The sequence below is a fragment of the Dipodomys ordii genome, unplaced genomic scaffold (assembly GCF_000151885.1).
Source record: "Dipodomys ordii isolate 6190 unplaced genomic scaffold, Dord_2.0 Scaffold285, whole genome shotgun sequence".
NCBI lineage: Eukaryota > Metazoa > Chordata > Mammalia > Rodentia > Heteromyidae > Dipodomys > Dipodomys ordii.
Window position 1 is genome coordinate 297967 of NW_012267501.1, and position 25654 is coordinate 323620.

General features: G+C 41.5%; 2 protein-coding genes across 2 annotated transcripts in view; one reads left to right on the forward strand and one right to left on the reverse strand.

Moving 5' to 3' along the window:
- Copg2 (coatomer protein complex, subunit gamma 2) overlaps positions 1–13387 on the forward strand; it is a 97577-nt gene extending 84190 nt beyond the window's left edge. The window contains exons 17-20 of the mRNA XM_013036423.1: positions 10445–10542; positions 11198–11336; positions 11605–11703; positions 12113–13387. Coding sequence (XP_012891877.1) covers positions 10445–10542; positions 11198–11336; positions 11605–11703; positions 12113–12243 — 467 coding nt within the window. The 3' untranslated portion in view covers positions 12244–13387. The remainder of the gene's footprint in view (positions 1–10444; positions 10543–11197; positions 11337–11604; positions 11704–12112) is intronic.
- Mest lies at positions 13106–24753 on the reverse strand. Its single transcript, XM_013036424.1, has 12 exons — positions 24569–24753; positions 21745–21899; positions 19985–20064; positions 19527–19604; positions 19275–19411; positions 19114–19172; positions 17938–17978; positions 17195–17265; positions 16860–16961; positions 15499–15575; positions 14814–14877; positions 13106–13955 (listed from the first exon to the last, which is right to left on the reverse strand). The coding sequence occupies exons 1-12, from the start codon at positions 24592–24594 to the stop codon at positions 13838–13840; spliced, it is 1008 nt and encodes a 335-aa protein (XP_012891878.1). The 5' UTR covers positions 24595–24753; the 3' UTR covers positions 13106–13837.
- Between the last annotated feature and the right edge of the window lie 901 nt (positions 24754–25654).

A 25654-nucleotide genomic window follows, 5' to 3' on the forward strand; every position in this document is an offset into this window, starting at 1 on the left:
TTTTTGTTTTTGGTGTTGTTGTGTGTATACGCTTGCATGTGCACTCGCGTCAGGCCTAGATATTAAATTCAGGGCCTGGGTGATCCCTGACCTTTTGTGCTCAAGGCTAATGCTTTATCACCTAAGCCACAGCTCCACTTCTGGTTTTTGGGAGGGTTGTTTTGGGGGTTTTTTTGGTGATTAATTGGAGATCAGAGTTACATGGACTTTACTGCTTAGGTGACTTAGAATTGCTATCCTTAGATCTCAACCTCCTGAGTAGCTAGGATTATAAATGTGAGCCTCTAGCCACCTGGCCATTCTGTTTCCTTCATTAACACTTCCTTCTTACTCCATATACTCAAAACTGTGAATTCATAACGTTCTCATACTTGCAATCCTTTATTCCTTTTTCTTCTTGTATCATAACCTTTGACTTTTAGGTACAAAGTACCTAAAATATATCCATTTCTTTCATCAAAATTTGTGACAATAAAAAAAAAATGTCTTTCTATCTATAAATAACTTGAACATTGCTCTTCTCCTTTTTCTTTCTCCTTTTACTACAAATTCAGTATAGGTCTTCTAATATTCCTTCTTCTTTACCTAGATCATTTCATTGGGTATCCCTGTCTCTTTAGGATATATACTCTCTTCAATATTTAGTCCCACACTACTCTTGCATTTCATATTGCCAGTGCACTCTCCTGAATCCGTTTCTATTGTCCATTCAGTCTGGACTTTCCTAGAATTTCTGCTCTCACCTACATTAAGTCTATTGCATTAGTTGCACTAAAACTATTGTATTGCTGTACTTGTTGCTTCAAGTCCAACAAAGCTGTTTTCTAGGCAATATACCATTCTTCAATTCTTACTTTGCCACATTCTTGGCTTCCCTCTTAACTTAATTTGTAGCTAGCTTAAGATACAACTCTTTACTAGTCTTGTGGTTCTCCTATGTTAGTATTCCTCATGTTGGCTCTTCTAACTACCATAACTTGTCTAACATTTTACAAAACTGCATGCTCTACACCCCAACTTAAATCCTACATCCTCTCCTCCTTAGTTATACCCACCTTCAGTTTTTCTTTTTCCTCATCTCTCTTAGTAATTTCTGTCACTTGCATCCATTTCTAACATAATTGTTTAATTATGAGCATAATACTTCAGCAAATTCTTCCTGTATACCTTTGATTACTTACTTGCCCTTTCTTACATACTGAAAACTCTATTAGGCTGGGAAGATGGCTCAGTGGTAGAGTGCTTGCCTTGCATGCAGGAGGCCCTGGGTTCAATTCCTCAGCACCACATAAGCAGAAAAATCCAGAAGTGGTGCTGTGGCTCTAGTGGTAGAGCGCTAGCCTTGAGCTGAAGAGCTGAGGGACAGTGCCCCAGGCCCAGAGTTCAGGCCCCACAACTGACAAAAAAAAAAACAAAACAACAACTCATTAATGGCTCCAATCTGGAATCAATAGGAATAGATACATTAGTCGTCTCTAGAAATGTGCTTTTGAGGGACTTTCCTTAATGATACCATATACTTCTCACCAAATATAGATCTTCCTCTTGTTAGTCAGTCAGTTTATTTTGTCCTTGCCCTCATTCTACCCCTCTTTGAACCCAGGACTGAATACCTACCACTTGAACTCTCAAATCAGTCTTCCTGGTTGTCTGTGGCTTTTTAAATCAAGATTCATCTTACCATACCTTCTAATCTTTAACAACCAAGCCCTTTAAATACAACTTCCATTCCCTTCATTCAGATACTCACTCCACCACCTTTCCATTTTCCAGTTATGTTTGCTTCAAGTCTCTTTGTAAACAAATAAAATGCTGTGCATAAATCAATACTATACCACTCCTCAAAATCATTTACCATTCTTCTTTCCAAGATAAAGCCACATGAATTTGATACTTATCCTCATATAACTTCAATAATTATTATATATTTATAAGTAATATATGATTTTATCTCTGAGGATTTTAAGTGTTATGTATACTCTTTTTAAAAAACAATCCATCAAACATCAAGAACTTAGTCTACTTTCTTACTACTCATATTCAAATTCAGACCTTTGCTTCTCTCTCATTATCTATGCCACTGGAGAAATCTTTCAACAACCAACATTTAATCATTTAGACCCTTTCTGAGATCTAATAGATTTCTCAAGATTGTTCCATTGTTTTTGATCTATGTTTCTTTGCCTATTTATACTCTATAGTAGAATTAGAATTCTCTTCTAATTCACACAATGTTCTCCTGTAACATACATTAAAATCTTTTTATTCTTTCTTATTCTGTTATGCTGTGACATAGCTTTTCTGTCCATTTCAGGGGCTATAATTTTATTGGGGCAATGGATATGAATGTGATATTCTCCTCCAAAGATTTACCTCACAATTCCCAGTCATTTCTCAAGAAATCATCTTCTGTATAAACCACTCATGCATGCTGCCTAACTGGCCCATCCTCATGTATTTTAATGTTGCTTAGCAATCAGTGCTTTTTAGGACAATTCATCTTTATAAAACAAACTTTCCTATAAACTAAGTTTTTAATGAAAAATCTGCCCATAGAGTCAAGAGCTACTCTACTCTCTAATTCCCATTTCTATCCAGGTCTGTGAAACTTTGTTAGATACCTCGTTCATCTCTATTTATTACTATTGAGCCTTTCCATCCAGTTTGACCAGGTAGACTCTGTTTATTCTCTGTATCTCCTTCCTCCTCTATTCGTGCGTGTGTGTGTATGTGTGTGTCTGTGTGTCTAATTCAACCCACTGCTGCTACAACAACTACTCTTCATTCTTCTATATGTTCTATAATGTTTCTTAACTCAGCTATCAGACTCTTCCCTCATACTCCATCATAGCCTAGATCCAAGGTTTTTGTTTGGATTTTTTTTTTTCTGGCACTGATCCTGGGACTTAAACTCAGTGCCTACGTGCTGTCTCTGAGCTTTTTTTACTCAAGGCTAGTACTCTTCCACTTGAGCCACAGCTTCACTTCCACTGAGATGAGTCTCATGGGCTTTCCTGCCCATGATCCTTGGATCTCAGCCCCCTGAGTAGCTAGGATTACAGGTATAAACCACTGGTGCCTAGCTCCAAGTATATTTATAACCAGTAGTTAATATCTGCCATTCTTTTTACTCCTTTGATCAGCCTTCCCTTAGATAGCATCTAATTTCTCTTCTTTCCATTATGACCTTTGACCCAAATGTGGTACCATACAGCTCCAGTTAGTATCAGTGGCAACTGTTTTTTTTTTCAGTAACTGGTATCTTCTCTTCTAGCAGTAATTTTAACTTCACTGTTCTACTTCTTTTCATACTGCCTTATCAAACTCTGCTTTATATTAACCATTCTAACTTCATTTGGAGACCACATAGAGATCTGTCCCAGTGATTCGGTTTTGATTTCTGGATAAATAGACTCCTTATAGTTATCACTCACTATTAATTCTCTGCACAATGGAGTTTTGGTCTACTCTTACTCTTGACAAAACTTTCTGACTGTTTTCTCTCCATAACCTTGGTGCTTATTTATAGTTATATTTCTTCCCCTTATTTATCCTTCTTATTTATAGTCTTTCTTCTTGAGCATTTGTAACCTAGATTGACATAAAATCATTCTTTCAGAGGTTCTTCTCTCCAGTTATCAATATTCCTCATCCTATGTCTCTGTGTCTCTGTCTCTCTTTGTACTGGGGCTTGTACTCAAGGCCTCCCACTCTTGCTCAGCTTTTTCACTCACAGCTGGTGCTCTACCACCTGAACCATTCCTCTAGTTCTGGCTTTTTATGGTTCACTAGAGATAATAGGCTCTCGGATTTGTGTGTCCAATCTGGCTTCAAACCTTGATCCTCAGATCTCAGCCTCCTGAGTATCTAGGATTATTGATACTGAGCTACCTGTACTCAGCTCATCCTGTCATTCTGTAATGACTTATTGGCCATTTCACTATACTACAGGTTGCAGTCCTAGCCTCATCTGTACATCCCCTTTCCCTTTACCTTCTTTCTTCTCCATTTTTTTCCTTCTATTCTCCAAATCTCCTCAGTAGCTTCCACTGTTAGCAGGTAATCCTAATGTGATAGTGGCTAGTAAAGGCTCTATATCAGAATTATTCTTTAATCTGCTTTCATCTAAAATAGAGGAAAAATAGTGGTCCTCAAATGGTAGCTAGTTAAAACTGCCGAGCCCTTCTCTGAGTTTCTGATTCATTAGGCCTATGGTCAGAAAAGTAACTTATACTTCTAACAGTCCTATTTAATGCTGATGTAAATACTGCTGTTAACTTGTCCCTCAACTAGGCTCTTTAATTTAAAAGTTCCCAACAAAGCATCAGGAATAGATCTACTTCTGACTCTTCTTCTTATTCAGGTCTTTGCTTCTGTCATATACTCATCATTGCAATCTGGCCTCATATTCAACAAAATTGACCTGTAGGCCCACTCTGGGATCTGATAGAATTCTCTATTTTGAGAATGTTTATAGTGCTGTGTTCTTTTTTTAAAAAAATCATTATCCAGCTCTGAATCATTCTCTAGCAATGCTCTTTTAGGCTATAACTTCTCATCTTTCAAATCTTTGGCCCAAATATGAAGCTATCTTCCTCCATTGAATATCAACAGTTTTTCAACTCTCATGCTTCTATCCCTTTCTTCCTTGTTACCTGTCTTTCCCTAAACAAATAAACTATTCCAATCTCCCATCCTTTAAAACAGTATTTCAGCAAGGATAGATTTTAATATAACAGAGTTAAAGGAAGGAGAAACAGAAAAGAGGAAGAACATTTCCTGTTCACCACACAGGAAATGGGACTCCAAACTCCCATCTTTTAGAACCATCTGTGTTCCATGTAAATTGTCTCTGCCTTCTTTTAAACAGCACTCCCAAGTGCTGTACACATGTCAGAGGAATTTCAATCCAGCATTTTACATGACATTTGTCTGTTCTTTGTCTTTGTTGGAATTACTCTCACATACCTTAATTACATATATTGTAAGTCTCCCTACCAACTATATATATATTAAATTTTACTCTTGATTTGTATTTCCAATATGATCTCCCTCCACTCATTTTCCAATACTAGTCATCCATTCTAAAGACAAACTCCTCCGAGATCTTCTCTGGTGTCATTATATCATCCATCTCCTTCTGATCCTAATTAATTAAACTTCACCAAAACATACCTTGCCTGTACAGTCTTTGTTCTTCTCCTCTTGTACATACTGCTTTCTGAAGTCTAGTACTGAGATGCAGCATTCAACCCAAAGCCCTAAATTGCAAAGTCCTCTAGAGTTGCTATTCTGGAAAACACCATACCTTATCCCGCCTGCCCATACCACTCCTACTACTCTCAATTATTCTTTATATGCTGCTCCCACTGAACAGTTGCCAGTTGCTCTCCTTTTCCTTATTTAATCATGATCTTTGGTGCAACTGTGGTACCATAGTCTTAACAATAGCATGTCCATCTTCCCATGACCCTCTCTTTTCTGCAGGCTCCTTCACCCTTTCATATGCTGATCCTATGGAACCACCTATGTTAACTACATGTTTCTTTTTTTTTGGTCGGTCCTGGGGCTTGAACTCTGGGCCTGGGCACTGTTCCTTCAGCTCAAGGCAAGTGTTCTACCACTTGAGCTACAGCGCCACTTCCGGTTTTCTGGTGGTTTATTGGAGATAGGAGTCTCACAGTCTCTCCTGCCTGGGCTGGCTTTGAACCGCGATCCTCAGATCTCAGCCTCCTGAGTAGCTAGGATTACAGGCGTGAGCCACCAGCGCCCAGCCAACTACACGTTTCTTTTCAGCATCCATCTTCATATCACTTTCATGGATTCAGTAGTTATTTCTTTCATTTTCTGTCTCCTTCACACTGTTCTGAGTACATGAATATATTTACTTCCTTAGTTTTGACCTTTGTAGGATTCCTGCCATTGGCCAGGGTTCAGATCCATGCCATGTCAACTCTTTGATCTCTGTTTGTTATATTTGTTGCTTCAAATAGCAATGAAAGATTCCTTGATGCCATGCCTTCATAATATTAAATCATAATTTGCCTCTTCTTCTTCATCACATTTCTATACCCCTCTTTGGTTGTGATCTAGCTTAACTCACATCTTCCTACTGCAATCCAAATCTGAAACTTCCCAGTGTTCATTCTGGCCCTCTGTAATGCCCTTCCCTACCATTTGTATTCTCCCTGTCCCTCCCCCATCTAAATTTTACTAAGCTCTTCCCTTTTTAGCTTCTAGCCTCCATTTTCTCCTGTGATATTTTCATGCTAGTCTCCCTAAGATAGGTATCTCATTTTAGCCAGTCTGCACAAAGCAGGGTAACTTTTATGAGCAACTTTAATGGAATACTATTCAATAATCTACAGTATCTTAACTGCCAACCCTTCACTTTCCATCTCTCTAAAGAAGATATAGATTTAGATTCTTCTTTTCAGATGTACTTTCTCATGATCACTCATTGCCCATCTAGTAGCATCAATCCCTTCTTTGGACAAACTACTTGCTAACTCCCTCTAATTATTAATCCTAACACCTCTGTAAAGTTACCAAAAATAGTGTGTATATGTGTGTGTACCTGTGTGCCTGCATGCCACAAGCATGCGTGCATGCATGAGGTCCTGAGCTTGTAATTCAGGGTCTAGATCATGTCCTGGAGCTTTTGGCTCAAGGCTAGCACTCTACCACTTTAAGCCACAGCTCCATTTATGGCTTTTTGGTGGTTAATTGGTTAATTTGGGTTAATTGGCTGGCTTCAAACTGTGATCCTCAGGTTCCAGCCTCTTGAGTAGCTAGGATTACAGGTGCACAGCCAGCAATAGCTTTTTTTTTTTACTCATCAGTCATCTTAATCAGCTTCTTTATGTTCTACGCTACTGGGTAGTACATAAAGATCAGATTCTTTAATTTTTTTCCCTCCAAAGCTTCAAGAGGTGGTCTGCTTTGACCTACTACTCAAGTCCTTCCTCATCCTTTCTATTTATTCCCATGACCTTTATGCCCAATTAGACCTAGAGTGACCTCTGACAGGACTCTGTTCATTATCTTTATTCCATACCCACTCTCTATTGGCTCTCTACCATATATTTCCTTTCCTTTGCTTCCAGGAATGTTTTTATCTTTTCAGTCTTATCCTTTAGTTGACTGGCTCCTTTTGATCTCATGGTAACTTTAATGTTGCCTGTCTATACTATTCCTCCTTTTCTCCTTATATTTGTCCTAGAGAAAAACCTTAGTCTTCAATATCTCTCTTGCTATGTGTGTAGCGTTCCCATGGATTCAGCACTGCTTGCTGGGTGGTTACCTGCTCTTTGTTTCGGGCCCTCACTACTCAATGTGCTTTCATCCTCCATGATTTTCTGCACAGTATACTGCATCTTTTCTTCTCAGTTAAGTACAGACCTAGGAGGATTGCTGCAGTTAGCCTGTTTTAAAGTCCATCCCTTTTATCCTCTTTTTAACTCTTTTTCCCTGTTGGCAAACCCTTTCATTATTCTAACAATGCTTTCTGGAACCTCTCCATAATACTTTGTCAATCTTTACTCCATGGTGAAAACCTGACTTCTTTCCAAATTTCAACTCTTGTCATTTGCTATATTGTTGTTTTACCATGCTGCATATTATATGCACAACATTGTCCTTCTTAGCTTCTATCACCCCTCTTTTCTCAAATTCATTCTTTTCCACTAATCTCATTAGTTAACTCCTATTTTCAGCTAGTCCTTACAAGACAAACCTCATTTCTGAGAATTTTTGGAATTTCTGGAGTAGTAGGCTTTGAACCTCTTAATTGCTAGTCGGGCACTCTACTTCTTGAGTCTCTCCACCAGCCTTTTTGCATGGTTATTTTTTGAGATACAGTCTCAATCCATGTCTCTGCCTAGGCTGATCTGAATCTACATCTGTTTGTGTTCCTCTAAGTAGTTAGAATGGGTTTTAGATGGGATCTTGAGAACTTTTTGGGTAGGCTGGCCTCAAACTCTTCATTTTCTCCTAGGTAGCTAGGATTACAGGCTTGAGCAATTTCTTACAGCTTCTGAGGACAATTTTAATGTAGCCTTCAGGGTATACTTTCCTGTTCCCCTTAATTATGTATCTTGCCTATTCATGAAGTGCTCTTCTTCCTATGTGGCAGTAAATTTAATATTGTGCTCTTGCCCTGGAAAGGTCCCTCTTTCCTACCCTCTTTCCCTCTCCTGTTACCCAGTGTCAGGTATCCTCTCCGGCCACACAGATAGAAGACTACCTGTGGCTTTTATTTGAGCTTACCTTAGAATCCCTGTAACCTCTCTCATTTTATCAACCAAACCACTTAAGAAAACTGTCACAGAGAGTTCAAGAATATTTTCCCTACTAATGTCAATCTTATTTATTTACTTCCTCAATCTGTTTCTCTATAACCTGTGCTTCTTATTTAAGCACCCTCTCTACTTACACACAATATTCAACCAGTGTGCCCAAATCTGTGATCTACCATTGTCTCCCATTAGTTTGTCTCTCTTTAGTTCTCTTCTTCATCTGCATTAAAGCCTTTTGCTTAATTAGAACCAAACTGAATGTATCTTGACTCTTCATTCTCACTTTTGTCCTATCATAATCCTACATGACTTTTTCATCCTTTTAAAAAAAATTACCTCAGCTGACCTATACTTGATTTGTGTTAACTACATCTTTCCCCTTTCCTAGAAAAAAATAATCTTCATTTAACCAATCACTCTTTCCATCTATCACTTACAAGTACTGAAACAGATTCTGCAGTCTTGATAGATATACTCTGTCCTATAAAGTCAAATCACTACCATATCTTTTTTAAATGCACACTACTAGATCCATCTGCTTTCTGAATTCAGATTCATGCTAAATAGGATTTCCAACAGTAGTCAAGTTAGGCACTATCTTTTCCAGCTTATCTTGGACTCAAAGTCCATCATGAAATAAAAAGTATTTTATAATTTATTCCTAAACATAATCTCATTATCACCTATTTTCCAGCATAACTTATCCTCAACTTACTTTCTAGCCCCTTTCCTTTTTCTCATTACCTTCCACTGCTTACCATCTCTTCTGCTATCTTCTGTGTTCAAGCTAAATTGTTACATCCTTCTATATTTTTATAATTTCTTCAGGCTGTTAATCCTGCAACTTTACATAATAATACTCTATTAAAATTTATATTAAAGAACCTATGGGTTCAGGTGTGGTATGAACATCTTACAATCACAGCACTTGAGAAACTAAGCCTGAGCTACTACAAGTACTAGTGAGACATAATCTAGGGAGGAATGGAGGGGAGGGCAAGGGAGTGGAAGGGAGAAATTTATACCATTTAGTTATAGTGTTACAGATACGTAAAACACACTCACACACACACACACACACAACACACACCATACCACACCACACTGCACTGCACTATGCTTAACTATTAAGATTATCAGCTCTTTGAGGCTGATAGCATATCTCAGTCATGTTTTTGTTAAGTATCCAGCACATTAGCTTATATTTTTACATGTAGTGACAATTTGGATGGATGGATGGATGGATGGATGGATGGATGGATGGATGGATGGATGGATGGATGGATGGGAGACTGATGCTTAAAGACATAGAAGATATGTCTTAATATCTAAGCTATCATATATGTTCTCTATATTTGAGTTTATTATTTCTCCTTATTTACCCCCCAAATAACTTTTTAAACGCTATAATTTCTAATATTTCTTATACTTATAAGACTTTTCTAGACCTAAGTTAGATCCTAAATGCCTTTTCTTCACCTCTAAATTTTGTTCTTCAAGCAGTTTGGAAAATCTTATTTTCATGAAGACTGCTTTCTAAAAATGTCCCAACTCGATTTATTACTTCCACCGGTCATCTGAGACATGCCATTTTTAAGACACTGACTATCAGTACTAGACTCCTTCATTGTTGACCTATTCACTTTGGTTGAAAGTTGACTTAAGTTCATTCTGGTTATCTGTGGACCCGTTGTCAGGCCACAATCTAAAGACAATATTGAAACTCTGATGTACTTGATCAGTGTCAACTTGATCATCTATCTGAAGGCTTTTTTGGTTTCTCAGGACCTACAATAGTGGTTATCTTTCATTATACAAGCCCTTTTGACAGGCATGGCAAACAGCTCTCTAAAGTATTTCCCATGACACTTTCTTCACAGCAATGCAAAAACTGTTTGTCCGTGCCATCTTTTCTGTACCATTCTAATCCACAATGCAGAACAGACTTTTAACATCGTAGTTGCCAGACTGCAAGTTGACCTACTTGCAGGCTGCTTCAAAAATGACTACCCTAGAAACAAAACATACACACATTTCACCTGAAAATGTGGAACACATTGCTGATGCTGAGCACAGCTGCTGCTTCCTAGGAAACATCATGCTTGTGTCACCCACTTATGTGGGTTTGCCTTCGTTTTCTCCTCCAGTTGCAGGCACCTTTAGTTGCACCATGAAGTTTACAGTTCGGGACTGTGACCCTAACACTGGAGTTCCAGATGAGGATGGATATGACGATGAGTATGTGGTGAGTCTTCCCTGCAGACTTTGACATCTTTACAACATTAAGTGACTCCTGCCATGAGAGCATTTTCTAGGAACAGTTGATACAAACTTAAGGAGTTTCTGTTCTTCTCAAATGGATAACAACTAAGAAGGACCAAGACTAATCCTCCTCTGTAATGGAATTGCTGCATCATGCCAAAGAGATTTGAAATGTACCACTTCTTAAAGGGAGAAAGCCTTTTTCCCCCTTATAAGGATTACTAGGATATAAAAGTAATTAAATGATTTTTCATGAAATTATACATAAGCTCAGTTTTAAAGTGAGTTATTTTGGTTTTGCTTCACCAAGTTTTAGTTTGGTATAATATAGCTAGATCATGGACAGGAAAGAACTGCTAGCAAAAGCAAATTTTAGAAGGTACTAGAGGCCAGAAATTGACGGTTGGCTATAGTGCACCTGAGGGCCGCAGATGTTGATCATGAATTTGGCTTTTGCTAGATGTTCTGTTTTTCTTGCTTTTCTGTGCTAAGGCCTATGTAACTTAAAACAATTGTGGTAGGAGTTTTACCTAGGTCCCTGCAAGATGTAGCACAGAACAATAAATGACTAGTTCCTTCTGGTTTTGTTCTGTTCTCAAAGGACTTTCCCTGACTGACCCTTGCTTGTTGTCCATTAGCTGGAAGATCTTGAAGTGACTGTGTCTGACCACATACAGAAGGTACTAAAGCCTAACTTTGCAGCCGCCTGGGAAGAGGTGGGAGATACTTTTGAGAAAGAAGAGACTTTTGCTCTGAGCTCTACCAAGACTCTTGAAGGTGAGAACATTTTTTTTTTGCAGGTGTAATTATCTCATAGTGGTGGAAAGCCTAATAGACATGTGGTATTCCAGAAGTCTTTTTCCTTTAAATACTTTGGAAGCCATTTACTCAAAAGGCCAAGTTCCTGGCTTCATCATGTAATTGATTCAACTATTTCTTAGCGAGTAGCTTCCCTGTGCATTCAAAGCACCAGAACATGCAGGGGCAGAGGCAGATCCCTATACTTAATTTCCTAATAACTGTTGTAAAAACTTTCTCAACACAGAAGCTGTCAATAACATCATCACATTTCTGGGCATGCAGCCATGTGAGAGGTCAGATAAAGTACCTGAGAACAAGAATTCCCATTCGCTCTATCTGGCAGGTAAGAGACTTCCATCAGATTTCCCTTAATTTTGCTGCAAATTTTAAAGGAAGGGCTCAGTATGGGCAGCCATACAGCTCTTAGAGCTGTTGTCCCATCATCTCATTCTGTGAGTTACTATTTGAAGCCCAGTCAATGCCTTTAGGATGTACATTTGGCCTAAAACATTAACTTATATCTCACACAGATACTAATTATACTACCTCTACTGAATACCTGCTGTGTATTGGCTCTCACAGGAATGGGTTTTTTGTTTTGGTTTGAAGTTAGATTTATATGTAGGATTCATTTCTCACAAATTTCTAAACACTAAAATAATAGAAAGGAGACATGGGCAGAGCATGATAAATTTCATTATTCATAGCCTACTTTGAGTTCTTACTGTGGTTTTCCTCACTTTTTCTCTCAGGTGTTTACAGAGGTGGCTATGATTTATTGGTCAGGTCCAGGCTGGCCTTAGCAGATGGAGTAACTATGCAGGTGACGGTCAGAAGCAAAGAGAGAACACCTGTAGATGTTATCTTGGCTTCTGTTGGATAAGTACTTACTGGGCAAGATAAAGTTGCAGTATACTTCCCTCCTGTTTTAGGGTAATAGCATGAATTCCCAAAATAACAAAGATTAATAACTTTGGAGGAGCAAATTAAATGTTTTGGCCCTGAGCCAGCAGATCAAACAAATGTCTTTGTGCATGGGTTTTGTGTTTATTTCCTTCCTCTTTGTCTCGCTTGGTCAGCTTTGGTATGATAGTCCAGCTTTGAGTGATGTTGAAAATCAGTTAACAGCCTATATTCCTGTTGTTTAAAAGTAACCTCATTATATTCTCTCATGTAATGTATGAAAGCCCCTGGCAATGTTGGAAAATTTTATCCCAGAGGAGTAATGGGGAAGGGGAAGCCAGAATCCACTTTATCGTAATTCATTTTTATTAATAGAAAATAAACACTTATTCCAGTTTCAAAGTTGTTATACTTGAAGTTCCTAATTCTAAAATTAAAAAAAAAAGAATTTAATCACTTAATTCTTTTTCTACTAAGACAATGAGACTGTGGCTTAAAAAAGAGTGTTCAGCACCATTTGCTCAGGGTCTTTCAAAATTTGTTGTGAAAGTGTCTAGGAACTTTGCCATCTGTAAGGTGTAGGAGTTGCTAAGCTGTGTGAGGAAGCCTCTCTAGGACAGACAATAGGGAGCTAAACATCACCACAAGTCAGTGTACGTTCAGCACAATAATCTGCTCTGTAACAAGTCCCTTTCCCTCCCCTTTCACTCCAGAGGGACATGCTTCTAAGCACTGAGGTATGAGGAGTCACATTATTATTGGCTTTCCAGCTAGTAGCGGTAAATATCTGGCACAGATGCAATTGGTCCTTAATGTCCTGTGATTTTAGGAAATTCTGTAAATAATTTGGATTTAGTTCAATTTATTCAGACGTTACCACTCTTAATTAGGTTTACTACTCTGGCAGGGGAAGGGTCTGCTGGTTTAGCATTCTTATAAAACATATACATGTGTAGGCAAATCATTGTCTTAAAGTATAATTATGGTACTACATTATTTAGACTAGTATCTATTTTAACAAAACATCCACAATTAAAATAGCTGATGAAACTAAATCCACAGTTAAGACAACAGATTCACACTCACTTAAGCAATGTTACTTAGAGAACTTAAAAAAAAAAAAACTATGTGCTCTTAAAGCCATGTTAGGAGAGGTAAACAATCCCTTCTCATTCTTTACTGTGGGATTTCACTTGGGATCAAGACAGAAATTCCCATATCTAAATTATTTCAGAAAAATCCACAGGAGTATTAAAAGTCTTTTATGCAAAGTGATGTCTAACGCCTATCTTCCTGCATCAGTAAGAAGTAATGCAGACCAGAATTTCCTAATAACACAAAGGCAAGTCCACTTGATCAGATGTCAGAGGACTGAGGTGGACTACTATTGTCACTCTTAGTTGGAGCTTTTGCTGCCTTTTTCTATATTCTGCTCAGCAATGTGAGTAAAGTGGACTTTTGTTAAGAGAATGGTGTTTGGTTTCCAGGACCTCTTTTGGGCATTTCTTCCTAAGTGGAATATACAACAAGTTAGGGAATGGGGGAGGTAATACGGGGAAGCTACTCTTTCCAGCTCAGAAGGAGTTGATGAAGCCCATATATGCATTCAAGAAGCCCATGGGATCCTCTAGCTGTGGGTAGTGGCTAATGTGGTCATCCAGAATCGACACTGTGGACCGCGGCAGCGTTTTCCTAGTGGAAGAGAACAGCACGTAGGTGAACTGGTGAACTTGAGGCTGGAGGATGGGGGGGATGTAAGCCAGTGGGAAGCCCCAGTAAATGCCTTTGCAGACGTACTACATTGGAAAGAATTGACAAAGAGCTTATTCTCTCTCCACTATGGAATTGTATCTTTGGTCAATAAACTTACTAATTAAATATACAGACTAACAAGACATCTTGAAAATAAAACATCTCAACAACAATGGTCAAAACAGAATGACTTCCAACTCCTTAGAGGAACACTAAGCAACTCACTGCCAAAACAAAGGTAACAATGGACCTCCCTTAATTGAAGGAGATGCTCTGAGGTGATTCTGTTAAAATTTTAAGCAAGGTGTTTACTACCCGTTATGCCCGCTAGGACATTTGGTGGTATGGAACAGGCTTTTGTGACATAGTCAAGATTTCATACTCTGACACCTTTGGAATAAGTGCCCAGAGAGAATAACAACCAATGAGAAGGCACTGTTCCCCAGTGAGGTGATCTCAAGCTCTCCTTGCAGTCTGTTCAATTTAGATCAGCGAGGTAGCTTTGCAGTCAGATTAAAACAAACATTCCTTAAGATATATCCACTTTCACTCACATAACTTTTTCTTATCTCTACGCCTAGAAATGTGAAATAGCCATGACAGTGAAAACAGGCTGTATAAGAGAATATATAACTGAATCTCTTGATCTTTATATTTATGTGAGAGAATAAAGATTTCCCAACTTGTCTTTATGTTTCCTGGACAAAAAACAATGTGGTCAGAAACAATAGCTAGTGCCAGCAACCCTCAATAGTAATTCCTGTCAGTCAGGAACAAAGATCTCTGAGGGGTACTCACCTGTACAGCTCCAAAAACTCTGGGTAGGGATTTATAGGATCCAGTGGCCCATAGATAAAATGAACTAGGGAAAAGAAGAAGAAAGACTTAATAACAGCTCATATGTACTCTCCTTTTGTAACTCTAAAATTAAGTCTCTTCCATAAAAAAGATATATGAAAACCTAGCTTCTTTTGTTAGGAAGGCTATGAAGAACTGCTGGGAACAAGCCAGTCAGTTCATTTGGCACATTTTCTCCAACATACAGCCATTTGGTCCCTCCAGCTTTTTTGTGCCCTAGACAAAAAAAAAAAAGATTAAGTCCTACTTTAAACATTTGCAGTGTTGCCCTGATGCTTTAGATGCTTCTTCACTCTAACATGTCAGTGGTATTCCAGATACTAGGAGTAGAGTTGCCAGTGAAATAGATGATACCTGTTAAATTTGAATTTCAGATAAAAAGTCTGTAGGTTTTGTTGAGGAGGGAGGAGGTTGATACAAGTATTTCCCAGATATTGCACAACACACATTTAAGTACTAAAAACTTACTTCTTGTTTACCTAAAATTAGATTTAACTAATGTATTTTTATTTGCTAAGTAAACACTGGAGGTGATAGGTGTTGGGATTATTTTAACCCTGTCATCCTAAGTTTTCTATCCAGAAGAAATACAAAAATATTCACACAGAAACACAAAAATACTCACTGGGAATCGTTACAGAGGCAAGTGCTCCCACCCAGCGTCTTCTAAACTTTTTCCTCTGATTAATGTACTGCAAGAGACTATAGGGCAGGTAAGTCAGCAAGAGAAGAAGAAGAAACCTTTATTATGTAGTGAGATTCAAAAGGCCCCATGAAGCTTAATTCAGAGGCAATTTGGGTTTCCTGGGAATAGCCTACCATGTGAATGGGACAGTCAGTGATCATGCCTACTATGACCATAAGTATTAAGTGCCTTTTAGGCAGGAAATAAGATCATAGAAGAGTCGGAAGTTGATTTTGGAGTATCCATGTCATTAAAACCATGGTTTAAGTTTCCAATTTTGGCTCTACCATTGACTAGCTCTTTGACTCAAAGATGTAGCACATTATCTTCTGACCTCAGTTCCTCATTTTTAAATAAGAGGACAGAGCTACATGATCTCTAAATTGATATCCACCTCAAAAGTTCTAAAAGGAGTTCATAAGCACAAAGTTTCATCTCTGAACTTCATGTGGTCATAAAGAGAACAAGGAAAATTCCTCATGCTGCAATGTACAGTCAAAATTCAAGTGTTCTGATTGTTTTGATTGGGATCTCCAGGATAGTTATTTCTGTAAACTCAATTATTACCTCTTAGGAGGCCCATGGATCCAAGACAGGCCCCCATACAAAAAACCCAAGACCTTACTTGAAAAAAATAAAGCAAAAAGTTTTGGATGGAGCACTGCTCTAGTGAGGTCCTGAGTTCAAACCCCTTACCACAAAAAGAAAGAAGAAGAAATAGTGTTTACTTTTTGGAAAGGAAAATAGAATTTTTATAGGGAGATATGTTTTTTAGTTTTTTCCTCTTGAAAGGCACTTTCATGAACTTGTGGGATTAGGGTGGAAGGAGGAATGGCCCCCTGATATATACAATTCCCAGCAAAGCCATCAAATAAAGTGCCAGAAGCTATACTAATCCTGCTTGCTAGTAAAAGGATAAGACCTCATCTTAAGTAGCTATGGCTATTTCTAGTCACTATTTCTAGTATTCCAGGGCCTAGGGATTCCCAGTTGCTACCTTGAGATATTAGATTCCTTTCACAACTCTGATTAAAACATATTAGAACACTTAAAAAGTCTAAAGAAGGATTTGCCAGCCAGTTGGTTACAAGCTGAATTAGCATCAAAATTTATAGCTTTTCTGTACCAAATGGCTTAGGAGCAGGGTGAGCCCTATGCTTGACTTCTTTTTTCTGTGTTTGCTGCTTCATAGTTTCTAATTTGCCTTCTTGTGACCAGGAATGTGTCAGTAAGGAACAAAAAGCAATTCTTCATCCTTTCCCACTCTCCAAAAGAACCCAAAGCGAAGGCTTAGTTCCTACCTGTCGATGACCAGGTTCCCATCGTTGTTGCGGATTCCAGCCCACATGTCCCACAGCTCACTCTCAGAGGGTCGAGTGTATGGTCCGAAGACAGGGGTGAGACTGAAAAGAGTGCAAAATGTAGGAAGATGAGTGTGGGGAAAAATCAGAACTAAAATCAGCTAAACATGGCTGCAACCTCAGAGGTCATGCAGTCTGACCCATTCCTTCTATTCTGGTAAGGGGCCAACACCTTTGCTTAAGAATATTAAAGCCCAAGCTTTGGCTCAGACTTGTAAGAGCAGCAACTTTTCCCTACACCACTCCCAGGCCACAGTTCATCTTGGATGTCTTACCCTCGAGAGAACACAAAGAAGTTCATCAGCCGCGTAAGGATGGGTGACAGTATGCCTCCATCTTTGAGTAGCTGTAGGTAATAAGTGAAAGGCTAAATCAGGATATCCAGAGAAAGATGACAACTCACCAAGACAAAAGGTTTTATACTAGAGACTCCAAAAGGAATTTGGCCAAATCTCTTACTTTTTCTTTTTGTTGTTACTTTGCTTACTTGTATTCTTCTGTCTTGGTAGACAAATCGATTTCTAATTCCATGTAATATTACATATTTTGCTTCACTCAATACTTAATACTAATTTTTTAATGAAATAGGGTCTATATTGCCCAGGCTGGACCCAAACTTCTTGGCTCAAGCCATCTTTTTACCATGCTTAGCTTAAGTAAATAGGACTACAGATGCATACCACTGTGTCTGGCTATTTGTACCTAAGACTTTTAACTCCTATTCAACTTTAGAGTTAAAATATCCTAGTATGAAATTCATTAAAATAGTATACTTGTGACACAAATTTTTCCATAGTTGTATTTCTTCAAATAGTTAACTCATCTTTTATTTCAGAAAGAAGTGTTTGGTTTTATGTAGGAACCCTTCTACTACTTTATTTCCACAAGAAGAGAAAACTTCTGTAATGGGAATTTATAAGAAGGAAAATTTTAACTAACTATAGCACCACAGCAGATATGACCCATAAAGATCAGCACAAATCTTAGCGTTACAGAGCAACTCAGTGAAGTTGCCAACCTTTTGAAGAAGAAGAGGCCGATGAGTCTCAGGAAAGATACCTGCAGAAGGAGAAACTTCTCTTAGTTATATGTCAATAGTTTTAAGTCCAACACATGCCCGTTATCATGAACTTTTCACCTTATTCAGTCTCCTTTAGGGCCTTTCCTACCAAAGCAGATTACAAACAAGCAGTCACAAACTACCTAACAACTTTCAGAAACAACAGACTTATGTATGTGTACGCTCCTTGTTAAGGAATGATTATATCTCTAAGAAATTCTGTGCTAACCAATCAAATAATACACTGGAGCTACATTTCCCATTTTAAAAGTACAGCAATGTAAGAAATAATTTATATGCTTCTCCATAGAACTGCTAACTACTTGGCATTACCTCCTATTGCTTAGAACACACTGTTGTTAATGATCTATGTGTGTGTGCGCACACATCCCCACACAAGGTTTTCAATAAGTGTAGGTCCTAAGCAAAGAAAAACTACTTTTCCCTTTTGCAGGCTCATTTGGAAGAAAGTGGTGAGCATTGCTGATAAAGTGAGAGACTTCTTCCAAGTTGCCCTTAAAGCCCTTAACTGCCCTAAAGCATTAGGTGAGGACATCTAGATATTCATGGATTTACAAGCTGTGCTCACTGGCGCACAAAGAGAAAAGAAGAAACATCTCCAAAAGGCCTGATGGGAGAGGGTTGGGGAGAGACTCACTAAGTTTTACAATTTACATTGCCATCTCTGAAGACTTTAAGAACTAATGCTAACACTACAGAGGCAGCTATGACTGACTCCTCAAGTCTATTTCACAACCACTGCATTGTTATAGATACAGCAAAATAGCATTTACATCACTTGCTCCTAATCAAGAATGTCAGTAGACCCATCATTAGCTCACACTATCTAATGTGATATGGAAGCATTACATGTTACTGCACTGCAGCTTCTTATGAACAATGTCAACAGAAACACTTTCCTTGGTAACCCTGTTACTTTGTCTTCTATATGTGAAAAGCATTCTGAGAAAAAAGTCCATAAATATCCTATCATCAAAGCAGTTCACAGCACAATAATGGTAAAAGATCCTCTAGTTTAATTGTGTGGTTAATATCAAATTATCACGTAGTAGTTTCTGTGACATTTAAAGGTGGCCTTTTGAGGCTATGCCCTTCTACCACCAAGACAATTACCTCCATTGGACAGACAGAGACTCTTTATGGTAAGTCGGCCAGATCGATTCTGCTTGTACCTGGAGCAGGGGATGGAGAAACATACATGTAGCTGAGCACCCATGCAGTGGTTGAATATACTTTCCTGGGGGGGGAAGTTGAGGACGTATACTGTCACTGACCTGTACAGCAGCTCCTGAGCAACAATATCTCCATAATCATGAGACAACAGGTTGATCCTGCGGTTCTGGAGCCCCAGATGCCGCAAAAGTGCCTCAACAATGCTGGCCTGCTCAAAGATGGAGTAGTGATGTGGTCTCTAAGAAAAGCAAAGGCAAGGGACAGCATAGAATCTTCAGTCAAACCTCTGTGCTGGCCTCTCCCTCCATCTGCATCTAGCCCACCCACATTAGACCCATCTAGCTGCTGCTTACCGGTTTGTCACTGAAGCCAAAGCCTAAGAAATCAAGTGCAATCACTCGATGAAACCTGAGGGTCAGACCTTCCCATATCTAGAAGAAAGGAAGAATGGCATGAACTTTGAGTCTGCAACCTCCCAACCCACAGCAGCCCAGAAGCTTTGTCCCTTTCTGGGCTTGACAGGCTGCGATAAAGCAAAAGCCTCATAGAACCACCACAGACCCCAAGGACCATCCTTTGGAAAATGTTTGATTCCTAGCAATTAATCTCTATTGTGGGCGGAACTCCAACATTTTTAACTTGCAATGATTCTTTGCAGACTGCCAAAGAATTTTTTACTCATAGTAAATAAGAAAGTTTGATATTTAATGTTATTTTACTAAGCAACTCAAAAGGATTTTCCAGTACTGTCAAGAAAATCCTTCATTTTTGGATTAAGATATAGTAGGACTTAGAAATCTGATTTCATTACCTTGTACCAATCGTAGCTGGATGTTGGAAAGCCATGTAAAAGCACAACTATCTCAGGACTTCCAACCACACCCACGGAGTCTAGAAAGGAGAGAGATGAGTTAGGTCTGCTCCCTATAAAAATAAGCTTAAGCATATTAAAACTCCAAGTAATCTAGTACAAAGGAGGAAAAACTGTGACCAGATAAGTGATGTTCAAATGATGCATTGCTATTTAAAATGCAAGCTTATTGCTTTAGGTAAGAATGAGAACTTAATTTTAATCTATGTATTAAAAATTGTAAATAGCATACTATGTGAACATATTTGAAGCCAACTCTTTTAAAAAGATATCTACATTTTTTAAAACTATATCCCATTTTTCTCTTTGTTTTGCATCATTAATATGAAAGTGTGAATTACCTTTTTACTAAGAATTCTTTGTACCTTATCATTAAAGAATCATAAAGTCCTTAGCAGCTTCTTTCCAGCAGGCATCTTAGTTTATGCCGTTGGACAACAGCACTTTTTATATCATCAGAGACCCAATCCAGAATCAAACTATAACAAAAATCAAACTAAAAATTCTGTAAGCTACAAAAAGGACTAATCAATCAGTGTGAACATTGTTGACAATGTTTGAATGCGTATGATAATATGGAAGCATTAAACATCTTTTAAATTAGCCATAACAGGCAGCAAAATGCATTGCCACTAATAAGGCTAATACAAATTTTCAGAGACATGAAAAAATGATAGAAAAGTTTTCAGAAAATGATTTATTTAAAAGCAATGAAAACTGTTTACGTACTTTAACCCAGAAGCCTCCCCCTTCTTTTTAGTACTGAAGTTTGGACTCTGGGGCGCAAGTTGCTGGGTTCACACTCTACCACTTGAGCCACTTACACCCAGCCTTGCTTTTTTTTTTTTTTTTATTTTGGAAATGGGAGACTAGTGAAGTTTTCTGTTCAGGCTGGTCTTAAAGCAGGAAGTCTTATTCTTAAGAAATCTATACAAATAATCAGTGAAATACTAAATATTGGAAATCAGTCAACCCAACATAAAGAAAAATATATACTTACTTAATTGAACATAGCAATGAGAGGAGGTCAGGAGCAATAATGAAAAACGGTTTATGACAAACATTTTTCGTTATTGCTCTTGACCCCCGCCCAAAAGAAATCTTTTCCAGTCTTTTTCTTAGTTTCTTCACCTATAAAATGAGATTAATGGCACCTGCCTTCCAGTGCTATTGCAAATATTAAATGGAACAGTGAATGTTGAAAATGTAACTCAATGCCTGCATGTGGTAATTACTTGATAAACAGCAGTCATAATAATCATTAGCAAATTAATTTATGTGGCAGTGTTAGACTTAAATCACATTTAGGTACACAAAATTATCTTTATAGAGAACACTGGATAAAATGAAATCAGGAATGGGAGCGGTGATACAATAGTAGCTACACTGCTGAATATTACCTGACACTAGGGGCACGGAAAAGCACACTAATATCTGATATAAATCAGATTGGAAAAAAAATGTGTCTGGAGCCAGGTGTATAGAATGAAATCTCAATTCTCCCTTGCTGTGTCAGCCGCTTTCTGAGTCTCCCTGCTCTGGAGTGAACGAGGGGAACTAGACTATTTCTTCAAGTACAGTACACAGAAAATGGTGCTCCTTCTGTCGCTAAGGGAGTGGAGGGGGGCAACAGAGCTCAAGGGGCACGAAGTAGCTCGGCTGGGACATGACCCCACCCACAATAGTCCAATAGTTCGTACCTTGATAGAAGATGCGCAGTCCCTTGTAGGTAAAAAACTTGCCATTGGTCTTCCACGAGTGCAGAGCAGGAGAGAGCTGAGGGGGTGGGATGTGCAGGTACGCGGCCAGCAGGGGCACAGCCAGCAGCCCCACCTGGACCCACCACTCCCTCATCCTGTGGGAAAAGCAGTCAGGGTAACACTGCACTTCCGCCACCGCACCGAGGCGCTGGGAGCAAAACCCTACCAGGCTGTGACTCCGTTGCCCCCATAGGCACCGGGCCAGGAAGTTGATGAAAATACGATAGCGGCCGCCACCGCCATGGCAATCACTGTATTTGCTCACCATTCTAATTTTTAAGGTGAAAATACAGTATTTTGATCTATAATCTTCCACCTCTGCTCTCCCAACTTTAGCCCCTCACCCTTGTGACCTACTGAAGAGGCTTCCTTGACTTTTACCAAGGTTTCCTAAGTGGAAAAAAATCTAGTTAACATCATCCACCCCACCAATATGTTTAAAATAAATACGCTTGGTACTAACACCTAAAGATAGATGATAGAGGGATATTTAACTTATTAGGCACTGCTCAGGATTTTGAGTAGTTATCAATCCTTGGACTCAAGTGTAGCCTATGGGAGCTAGGAAATGTTCAGGGTAGGGTCGGAAAGCAAGACAGACAGACACACCCAACAGACACCCTGCATCACCCTGCACATTCCAACATAAGCAGCTTTACCATGACCCAAGATAGCTAATCTCTTGAGAGGTCTGGGTGGCAGATTATATTTCTGCTTTTCTTAGGAGATGCTTGAGTTCCCGATGATTTAATTTCATAAGGACCCACCATTACCACCGCTGCCCCCACCCCAGTGCAAACCAGGCAGGGCTGATACCCAGCATTTCTACGACTTCCAAAGGTCCAGGTTGATTTATCAACACTGAGGCCATGAGGCGAAGAGGAATGGAAGCTACCCCTGTCTATGCTGTCACTCTCCACGGTCACCAGGGACAGGACTGTCACACATTTCCAAACAGCCAGGATGGAAATAATACCTTCCCCAACTGAAAATTAGGACTGTCAGGAAAACAGCTACAAATACAGAAGACGAACGGCCCAGGCCCGAGGGACCGGGCTTAGCGTCTCCACACGCCCCGCCACCATACCTACCAGGAGTCTGGCCACAGCCCTACTCAGAACCAACCAACACAAAGGGGAACCGCTTTCTTTGGACGGTAAAGACACCGTGTTCCACAGCGATAAAATTGTGCCTCTTCGGAGTCTCCACTGCTCTGTGCTCAGCACCACGAGAACAGGGACTTTTCTTTTTTCACCTCAAAGAACATGAAAGCATCACGATGGTTGGGTCTACTGTGCCGGACAATGCGAGACCGGACGTGGGAACGCGGGGTGCCTGCGTCTGTCTGCACCCGCGTGGGCTGCGCGCACACCCCACACCTCTCTTCTGGTGGCAAAGGACAAAGGGTGTTAGGTTGTCGTTTGCTCCGCGCGTCTGTCTGTCTGTCCCCTACCTCGACTCACACATTTTTCTCGTCGCCCCCGGGGTGTCCATTTACCGTCCCAGCAGCGGAAGGAGCCGTGACTCAGCGGAGCACCAGGGAGGGGCGCGGCGAGGGCAGGCAATCCGGGGCGGGGGGCTCCCCACCGGGGAGGGAAGGGGCGGGTGGAATCCCCACGGGGGCTGGGGAGGGAGGGGAAGGGGTAAAGACCCGGCGCTGGACACCCCATCTCACGATGCCAGCACTGCGTCCTCCCTTTCGCCCTGACAAAGCAGAGGCAAACCCCCGGGGCGTCGGTCGCTCTGCCACCTCGGTAATGAAAACGCCCACCACACTTGAGGGTTGTTAGTAGGGAAGCGATCAGGCAGTCCGTAGGTAGACTGGATTAAACGAAGATCGATCTATCTTATCTATCTATCTACCTATCTAATTTTTAAGTCACATTCACATTACCCGATGGAGTCAAGATGGTAGAGTATGAATTCCACAAGCTCCACGAACCAACTTTCGGGAAATCGACCAGCCTTTCATTTGCCTAACACTGCCAAACCCAATAGCACCGCGGTGAGAGGATGAAATGAGCAGTGAACCCGCAAAGCCAGAGCGAACGTTTCCAGATGCCCAGCCTGTCGGTCACCTCCTCTCCATCCGGCCGGGGACCGCCACACGGCACGGCACGGCGCTCACCCCGCGGCAAGCCCCGGTCACATCGCGGCAGGCACACGCTCCGCAGTGGAGTCCGAATCGGGAAATCTTAGATCACTCCACTGCAGGATCGCAATCCTAAAACCCTAAACCACACCGGGGCGACAAGGGAGCCGCAAACCTAAATCACGCCATCGCGACCATCAGCTCTAAGAATCCGAAATCACGCCTTGGCGTTCCGGGTCTAAAAATCCTACACGGCACCGCGGCCACGGCGAGGGCTTAGAAATCCACAGCGGATGGCCGCGGCCAAGGAGCCAAAATCGCGTCTTGGGCATCTAAAGATCCTAAATTGCACCGCGGCAGCGACCACTTCAAGGTCCTAAATATCCTAAGTTACGCCGCAGAGATGACCGGGTCTGAAACCCTACTTGGCCCCTGGATGACCACGGGATCCAGACACGTTCAATCTCACCAGAGCGATGGGGGGGGGGGGATAAAATCCAGCGATTCAGCGAGGAGCGCACCGTGCCGCGGACAGGCCACCCTCTCCCCAGAGAAGCGATCTGGCCGGCCGGGAGATGTTTTGCCGCGAAGGCCGCCCTGACCGCGGCGCGCCGAGTCCCTACGGCCAGCCACACCCCCTCTCGCTGGCACGGCGCGGCCCGAGGCACCCACCTGCGGAGTCGATCTCGGCGCACCATGGCCGCGTTATCCCATGCCACGCGCCGCAGGGTGGCGGAGCTCTGGGCGCGCCGCCGCGGCGCCCGCAACCGTGCAGCGTTTGGTCACAGCAGAGGTGCGGCCCGCGGCAGCGAGCGGCCACCCGGGCGAGCGCTGCGGCACTGCGCCCACTGGCGAGGCGCGGCTGCCGCAGGGGAGGCGTCTGGGCAGCGGCCGTGGCCCGTGTGCGCCGGGATGTGCTGGTGGCCGCGGCAGCGCCAAGCGGGTGGGCACCGACTTTTACAGCCCACCGGAGCCCCGCCCCGGGCCCGCCCACCGTGCCGCAGAGCCCCTCCTGCCCGCTCCCGCCGCAGAGCCCCTCCCTGCAGCCCCGCCGCCACTGCAGAGCTCCGACGCCCCTCTCGCGGGCACCTTCAGGGGAGGGCTCCCCCCCCCCAGCACCCAGCTTGTCCTTCGCATACCACCCCCCACCCCTGACTTCCTGGTTTTGCTGAAGAAACCCTTCCCTGGCGTGTGAACGCCTCGAGCAAAATGACAAACCAAAGACCACCCTATTCCCCTTAAGCCCACCCAGAGGTCCCTCGGAGGGTACCTGCTGCTTGACCACGGGACACTGGGGCTGGGGAGCTCGCCGTGACACCCATTCCCGCGCCGCCCAAAGCGTGCATGCTGAGCCCTGCGAGTGCTCAAGTGCAGAAGAGCAGGCCTCGGGCGCCTCACTTCCCCGGCCCCTAGCCAGGAGTGTCCACGGAGCGGGGGCACCCCAAGGAGCCACAGAATGACAAGCTCCACAGGACCCTCCGCAGGTCCGGTGAGATGGCCGTTATGAACAGGCCAAAGTTGCTGAAAGTCTTGTTTCGCTCGCCCGGTGGCCCAGGCCACCCAGACATGTATTCTCTGCGGCAGCGCGACGTGGCTGGCATGCCGGAGGCCACTGCAGCACGCGGGACCCGCGCCGCACCGGACGAGCCCCGCGATCGGGAAGGCAAGACCTACCCCTCACCCTTTACTGTGAACAACACATCGAAATGCCAGGGCTCCCAGAGGTGCTAGTAAGGGAGGGTGGGAGGACCTTTCTCT

Bases quoted from the DNA above. Each gene is read 5' to 3' on its own strand.
- Mest (XM_013036424.1), bottom strand. From the start codon at position 24,594: ATGGTGCGCCGAGATCGACTCCGCAG. The intron at 19,173-19,274 runs GTCAGTGACAGT...CCCCTGCTCCAG, and splicing joins GCTCAGGAGCTGCTGTACAG to GTACAAGCAGAATCGATCTG. The intron at 16,962-17,194 runs GTAAGACATCCA...CACTCTTTTCAG, and splicing joins TTCTTTGTGTTCTCTCGAGG to TCTCACCCCTGTCTTCGGAC.